Source organism: Vombatus ursinus, unplaced genomic scaffold (assembly GCF_900497805.2).
Source record: "Vombatus ursinus unplaced genomic scaffold, bare-nosed wombat genome assembly UNPS02014830.1, whole genome shotgun sequence".
Taxonomy (NCBI): domain Eukaryota; kingdom Metazoa; phylum Chordata; class Mammalia; order Diprotodontia; family Vombatidae; genus Vombatus; species Vombatus ursinus.
In genome coordinates, this window is record NW_020954608.1 from 28,787,933 (window position 1) to 28,796,409 (window position 8,477).

At 38.2% G+C, this 8,477-nt stretch overlaps 1 protein-coding gene across 1 annotated transcript in view; it reads left to right on the plus strand.

Annotated features, from left to right (window-relative positions):
- SEPHS1 (selenophosphate synthetase 1) overlaps positions 1 to 8,477 on the plus strand; it is a 30,105-nt gene that overhangs the window by 9,962 nt on the left and 11,666 nt on the right. The window contains exons 3-4 of the mRNA XM_027838893.1: positions 1,445 to 1,548; positions 6,420 to 6,527. Of these exons, the coding sequence (XP_027694694.1) occupies positions 1,445 to 1,548; positions 6,420 to 6,527 (212 nt within the window). The remainder of the gene's footprint in view (positions 1 to 1,444; positions 1,549 to 6,419; positions 6,528 to 8,477) is intronic.

An 8,477-nucleotide genomic window follows, 5' to 3' on the forward strand; every position in this document is an offset into this window, starting at 1 on the left:
GTGTGTGTGTGTGTGTGTGTGTGTGTGTGTGTGTGTGTGTGTGTGTGAATCTACTAAACTAGGTGACTTAGTAGATAAAGCGCCAGACCTACAGTCAGGAAGACCTGAGTTCAGACACTTATTAGCTGTATGACCTTGGGCAGATCACTTAATCCTGTTTGCCTCAGTTTCCTTGTCTGTAAAAAGAGCTGGAAAATGGAAAATCCCAAATGGAGTCACAGAGAGTCAGATGTGACCTAAATGACTGAACAACAGTAACAAATGTGTGTCTGTGTGTGTGTTATCTTTATGTTTATGCTGTATGTATACTTGTTATCTACTCCATTAGAATATAAGCTCATTGAGAATAGGGATCCAAGTTTCACTCTTTTTATTTGCAGTGCCTGGCACACCAAAGGTGTTTCATAAGTACATATTTATTGATTGATTTAAAGTGCTGTGTAAGTATCATCTATTACCTAGAGAGGCATGTGGTATAAGGAAGGCACTGAACTTGGGGGTTGGGAAATCTGGGTTTCAGTTCTAGTTCCAAACATTTAATACCCATGTGACCGCTCTGTGATAGTAGAAAAGTCTTACCTCTCTGCACCTGTAAAAGGGGGGAAAATGATACTTCTACAACAACTTCACATAATTTATGCATTGCAAAGCACTGTGTATGCATGTGTTATTATTGAGGCTTAAGTATTTTCCTTTGAGCCTGTTTACTATTTTGCATATTAAATCCTTTATCATAGAGAGTGCTGCTGTAAAGTCATGTCAGTGTTTTTGGACACCGAATTAATGAAGGTTTGATTTATTAGAAGGGGAATTTTATTAATTTTTAAAAAATTTTTTTTTTATCTCAAGACAAATTGAAATGCCACTTAGTAATGCTTCCAGGTGATGGTAACAGTTATTGTGTCTAAATGTATATGTGGTTCTTTAGGAATTATAGATCCATTGTGGGTAATATTTTGTAATATTTCTGATGGAAAGAAAATAGGATGCTGTATAAAATTTTTCAGTTGCAAACTAAGCAACCTTAGTCCCATTGTCTGGTATCAGGTGGTTGTTAAAGAGATTCTTATTGAAAGGATCTTACAGATTGTAAGAATCACATAGCTTAGTACTGTACAAAAACAATTGTGTTATTCACAAGTGTTTTATGCAAAGAATTTTCATTAAACTTAAGTTTTCACTTAGACTGCTACATTAATAATGGTTAAAAAAAAAGTAACGGTGTATGGACATTTGGTTCTTTTATGCTTTTTTTGGTTCTTATATTGCTTAAGCTGGTTGTGTTTCACATTTATTTCAGTTATGCTTTTTGATAAGAACCACATTGCTTTCTTGGCACTGTACAGTATTAAACAAGTTCCTTCTGATTCAGAACTTAATTATAAGAGATAGTGACTGCCTTTTTTAATGATGGGTCTGTTGATGTTAATTCTGTTCTTTACAGGCATTGGAATGGACACGTGTGTTATTCCATTGAGACATGGTGGTCTTTCCTTAGTTCAGACTACAGATTACATTTATCCTATTGTGGATGATCCTTACATGATGGTGAGTCTGACCCATAAGTTTCTATATTTCAACCAGATTTATTTTAAAAGAGAAATGTGCAAATTATGCTGTAAATAATACACACATAGATTTTATACTACAGTAATTTATTGTGTCCACATTTGATAACATAAACAATAAGTTATATAAAGATAAGCAAACTCATTAGGTAAAAATTGGGGAACTCCCATAGTCTTTTATGTATATCTCTACACACACTTATTCATTTTTAACTATCTGAACGAATGATAAATATTTGTGTGGGTTTTTTTTCCATCTCTCTGTTACCCTGACTATACCTTCATAAACCTTAGCACACTTGTACTTTAGGTTTAAGTCTCCAATTTTGTTGCTGTCTTTTGTTCAAACGTAATTCTCATTTCCTAATATATCCAAACCATTGTAATCAGAGAAAGAGACAGGAGGAAAAATACCAGTTCAACAAACTAATGTTTCATCCAATGCATCAACTGAAACAGTCTGTCAACAAGTGTTTATTAAATCATTAAGCATTTATTAAGTTATTACAGTGTGCTAAGCACTGAAGATACAAAAAAGTAAAAACATGGTCCCTTCCCTCAGGATACATATAGAATAGATAGAAGGCAATTTCAGAGGGGACGGTTCTAGCAGTTAGGAGACTAGAAACAGCCTATTTTAGAAGATAGAATTAGAACTAAGTTTTGAAAGAAGCCAGGAAGCAAAGGTGAAGATGGAAAGCATTCCAGACATGGGGACAGCCAAAGAAAATACATGAAATCAGGAGATTCATTGTCATGTTTGAGGAGCAGCACGAAGGGCAGTGAAGCTGTATTATAGAATGTCTTGGGGAGAGGAGTAAAGTGTAAGAAGACTGGAAGGGTAGGAAGATGCCAAGTGGTGAAAAGCTTTAAATGTCAAACAGCATTTTATGTTTGATTCTAGGAGTGTTAGAAAGTCACTGGAGTGTATCGATTGGGAGGGTCAGGGGAGTGGGGAGGTAACATGGTCAGACCTGAACTTTAAGAAAATCACTTTGGGGGGCAGCTAGGTGGCACAGTGGATAGAGCACCGGCCCTGTATTCAGAAGGACCTGAGTTCAAATGCGGCTTCAGACACATAACACTTACTAGCTGTGTGACCCTGGGCAAGTCAGTTAACCCCATTGCCTAACCAAAAAAAAAAAAAAATCACTTTGGCAGATTACTAGAAGATGGGTTGGAGTGGCAAGAGACTTGAGGCAGGGAGACCAACAAGAAGGTTATTTCAGTAGTTTAGGCATATTTGGGAGGTGAGAGTGTCAGCTGTGTGAATGGAAAGAAGGGCGGGGGAGGAGGAGAAAGAGAATGAGAGAGAGATAGTCTATGGAGATCTATAGGTATCCATCTATAGATCTCTATCTATATTTCATTTGAGTGATGAGATCAAAAGCCAGATTAGAGAGTGTTTAAAAGCACGTGAGAGGAAAGGAAGTTATATCTAGTGTTTTGCCCCCATAGGCCCTACCTGCACCCCCCACCACTTTGCGAAGAAAAACATTTGCTTTTTTTCTTCTTTGAAGACGATCTTTCCATTTACATTGTAGTCATTGAATACGTTGTTTCCTGGTTCTTCTTGCTTCATTTTACATCAGTTCCCATAGGTCTTCTCATACTTCTCTGAAATCTCCCTATTCATCATTTATTACTACACAGTAATATTCCATTTCATTCTTGAGCTATGATTTGTTTAGCCTTTCTCTAGCTAGTTCCATTTGTTTGGTAGCATGAGAAATCAGGCTAGAAGTTTTCTTCTAAGATATTACTGTCACCTTTAGTAAAACCAGTCTTGATATTTTCTAACAGAAGTGGAAGTCCTACATATCTCATCAAAAAATGGACTTCTTAGACATCAATTCAGATTTTTTTTTTGTCATTTCTCTATCCTCCAGCTATCACTTGAAATTTAAGAAGTACATATAGTTGTGAATTCTCGAACCTTTAGGGAGAAGAGTTACTTTTGCTGGTTGAGAGGATTACTGCTGACCATAGGCCAACTTTCAGTGACTCAGCTAATAAAGAATTGTTTAGAGCACAGTCAATGTGGGGGGGGGGGGTGGAAGGGGGGGTGTGGAGGGAGAGAGACAAACAGAGAGGAAGACAAGGTGCTATATGTTGTGAAGCCCTCCCTCCCTCTGCTTCACCTCCTCCTCAGGCTCATTTCTCAAGGGCATCAGGACCATGTAGGGACATCAGGACAGCAGGGATCTCTGACCCGTCTGCAGCAGCTCTCTCAGTGATCTCCTTCTCCTGAAGGAGGAAGCCCATTGTCTACCAAAATGTCCAATCTGCTCATTTCTTTGGCAGAATTGTTTGGGGAGAAGAGTTGTCTGTCTTGTGCTTCTGTGACTACAGCTCTCCATTTCTAGAAGCTCATTTCAGAAAGCTTTTATTAGGCACCTGCTGTGTGCCAGGCACTGTAATAGGGATAAAAAGTCCCAGCCTTCAAGGACCTTTAAATTTATTAGGAAGAAACACTAGTACCCAGAGATGCTGCTCTTCAAATGTCAGGCTTGAGTAGTAGTCAGGCTTGTGCACAGATCTGGGACTTGGACACCTCATTTCATCACAATTCTAGCCATAGTCAAGAGAACTGTAGGAAGCACATAGTCATGTCCTCAGCTGGTGTCAAAATAAAGGAGTAGCTGTTAGCCCCCAGACTGCAGGCAAACTTGGAGTCTTGTGCACTGATTTGCACTATTAGTTTGAAACATTTTGTTATAGTTGATGCCTTAGCAGAAATATGTAAGAAAATTTAAACTAGTGATGTACCTAAGCAAGCCTTTATAGGGCAGCTTCGTGGTACAGTGGAAAGAGTACCAGGCCTGGAGTCAGGAAGATCTTGAGTTCAAATCTAGCCTCAGACACTTACTAGCTATGTGACCCTGGGCAAGTCACTTAACACTGTTTGCCTTAGTTCCTCATCTGTAAAATGAGGACACACTGAAGAAGGAAATGGCAAACCACTCCTGTATCTTTGCCAAGAAAACTCTGTGGACAAAAGTCCACAGGGTCACATAGAGTTGGACACAACTGAACAACACCAACAAGGAAACACTTTAATGTTTCACTATCCTGCTGTCAAAAGAAAAACTTCCTTGTTGGCTTGCTACATTGAAGCCTAGTGACTGGCATGTTAAAAATTCAAAGTAAAAAAAAAGCATTTGTAACAATTTTTTTTCTAAAGGTACTTCTATAAGTGTTATATTTTTTCTATATTTTGTCTCAATATGTCTGCCTCATTCTGTACATCTGGCCTCCGCTGAGAGGCAGGGGACAAACATTCGCCATCACTTCTCTGACATCATGATTGGCATCCCATTGATCAGAGTTTCGAAGTTCTTTCTCTTCCATTATTGTAGTCGTTGGATAAATTGTTCTATGACTTTTAAAGAATCGTTTCTCTGATAATTTGTAGATTAATTGGTCACTCTTCTTATTTTATCATCAGAAAAGAAGCTTTTGTTTCAATGCCACTTAAAAAAGTTCCCCTGCTTCTTAAGTTTTCTAGATAGTTCCTTATCTTTTGATCTCAAAAGCAACCTTGAAAAAAAAGTCCCTAAATGGATTAAAAGGAGAAAAGAACTAGAATCTAAGAGGCTGCCCATCATCATTTGGGAAATAGCTGAACAAACTATGGTACGTGAACATAATGGACTATCATTGAGCTGTAAGAAATAGTAAAATAAATTATTTCAGAGAATCCTGGGTAGTATAAAGTGATTCAGAGTGAAGAAAGAAGAACCAAGAGGAGAAATTATGCCAAGGGCAACAACACTGAAAAGAAAAAAAAAACTTTGAAAGATGTGAGAACTCAAATCAAAGCACTGACCAGCCATGTCTCCAGGGAACTTATGATGAAGCATATTTACTCACCTCCTGACAATGGATTCACAGGGCAGAAAGAAATACATTTTTGGACATGGCCATGTGTATTCATTTGACTTGACTAGTCTTAGTTGTTAGAGGAGCGTTTTTTTCCTCGTGGTTTTTAATTGGAAAGGGAAGATAGCAATAAGGATGCAAAAAAAAAAAAAGGAATATTGAGACTTTTTTAAATGCATAAAAAGAAAAGAAAGAACCAGGCAAGTAGGAGGGTTTTGAATGGAAGATGTAGAATTCATTAAACCTTTTTTTTAAGTAAGCAATGGAGATTTAGTGTTTCACATACTCTTGTTTTACTATATATGAAAATGCTAATTTTTTGGTATTTAAGTTTTTTAAAAGTAAGTTTTTTTTAAAGCTCTCAAATTTACAAACCCAAAACATGAGCTGTTTTGACAGCTCGTTTCTCTACCTAGGTGGTATAATATATAATGAAAATAAATGATGTCAACATTATTTATTACCTTACTAGGATAAACAATGGTTTTGGTAAGGTAAGGTGTTGTTTTTAGGTTTGTTTGGGGACAGTTATAGTAAAAAAATTTTATCCCATCCTCCTCATGTTATCCTTTTTCTATTGACCCTTGTCTCCCCCGCTCAGTCTCTCCCTCACCCCCCCCAAAAATTATAGTATTTTCATCATGTTTTCCATCTTGATGGTAGAGTGATGGTAGCATCATTCCTGTGCTTTACCCAGGACAATAACAGGAAGAAGTGGGATGGAAATAGTAATGGGAAATTGAGAAAAGTATGAATGGCAGAGCAACTCTGTGATGATGGAGAGAGAAAAAAGTGGTCCTTTAGGGTCATGAAAAGCCCAGAAGTCCCATGTTCCCATGCCCACCCCCAGAAAGCCCCATCTTTGAGTGATACTGCTGTAAAGTATGCTCTGGTTTGTAGATTTGTGCTGTGCTGAAAATGTTGTTTTAGATAATCCGCTTCCTTTTTCCTCCCTTTTTTTTTTCCCAGGGCCGAATAGCCTGTGCCAATGTTCTAAGTGACCTTTATGCCATGGGTGTCACGGAATGTGACAACATGTTGATGCTCCTTGGAATTAGTAATAAAATGACAGACAGGGTAAGTTTTCTGTTAACTCCTCAACTAACTCATGTCAGTCTGGGCCAGTAACTGAGCCTCTGTGAATCTGAGTTTATTCATCTTAAGAGTGAAGGGATTGGACTAGATGAGGGCTGTGATCCCTTCCCCCCCTCACATTTTCAGAGTACATTGCATGCTGCTTTCCTGTGTACACTGTATCACCTTTTAGAATATAAGCTCTTTAAGGACAGGTCTGTCTGGATTACTTGTATCCCTATCACTTAGCCCAGTGCCTGGCACATAGTGCTTAATAAATGCTTTTCCATTTCATTTCCTGAGCTTATTAGTAAATCAAAATGAGAGATTCTGGGCTCCTCACCTGTGCCACTCTTTCTATCCAGCTGAGGTGGGAGCTGGGCTACCGCTAAGGGTTGGAGCTATGCTGGTAGTGATTTCTTCTTGCCCCTGTCAGGTGGGAGGGGCCTTATGAACTAGGGGCCCATGGAAAAGGAATGTCCTTCCTTTTTTCTGTTGATTGACTAGCACATACTTTATTTTACTCCTGTGTGCCAGTTAAGATTGAGAAATACTTTTGAGTTAGTGGACCTTCAGCTTGAGCCCCAAGCCCTGCCACTTATTAACCATGTCACCTTGGACACATCTCTTAATCTTTAGGTACCTTGGTTTTTTTCATTTGTGAATGGCCAGGCTGAACTAGATGATCACAAAGGTTCCTCCTGGCTCAGCATTCTGTTATGTGTGTTTTGGACCAGGGATTTGAGTTAAAATAGTCTAGGAAAATCCAAACCTTTTAGAAACATGGAAAAGATGAATTGTTACAGATCCTAGGAATAGCTTGGTCCTGATATTGTAAAAGTTCAGGGCTTAAATCTATACATTACCTAAAGAAGTTGATAAATTGTCAAGAATAATAGTAATATTAAATCTTATCTAAACTCCAAATTCCTTAACCCAGCTTTCAAGGATTTTCATAGTATGAAACTATTCAACTTGCTACTTACTTTAAACTTTCTTACTTATCTATCCTTTCCTCATGGTAAATGATCTCTGCCTGTACAAATCATGCTGAATTCAAATGCTGTCTCCTCCATGAAGCTTTTCCTTATTACCCAGCTAGAAGTAACCTCTCTTCCTATGAACTCCCATAGTACTTTGTACTTTTATTATAGCACCTATCACATTTTTTATTATAGTTTTTTATGTACGTCTTTTTTCTCTTAGTAGACAAGGCAAGGGACACATCTTATTCATCCCTGTAATAATACCTTTAGTTGTTAGCATTAGTGTTTTTTGCATGGATTATTATGTGTTAGTTATTTTGCCAAAACACTTTTTTGAATCGTAGAATATTGGAGCTAGAAGGGACTTAGAGCTCATCTAGTCCAACCTGATCATTTTACAGATGAGGAAACTGAGGCCCAAGGGAAGTACAGTGACTAGCCTAAGGCCACAAAGCTAACAGTCACATCTCTTACCTAATTTTACCCTTACATCAGCCCTGTGAGGTAAGTAGGGCAACTCTGTATTACCTCCATTTTGCAGCTGAGGAAATTCAGTACAAAGTAACAAAGTCACTTGCCCAAGATGACACAATTCATTAACGGCTAGATCTTGTGTACATACTTAGAGCTAGTCCATCTCCCTCCTCTTACAGATGAAGACATTGAAACCTGCTGGCACCAGTTTATGCCCAGGGATCACTTACCTAGCTAACTTTAGAGCTGGAATTAGAACCCAGGCCTTTTACCTCCTAGTCCTGGGTTCTTATGTCATCCTGAGTTTTGCAGTCAGCATGTAAGAAAGATCTTGGATTGCTCTTCGTGTTAAAGGCAGTGGTTTTTGTGCTATCAGATGCCAGAGTTTCTAAGGAACAATCTTAAAGGCTATAGCCACTGGGATATTCTGTGCTTTAGCAGAACTCAAGTATACTTGGGGATTGGCGATTTTTTCGCCCTCATAAGAAAAAAA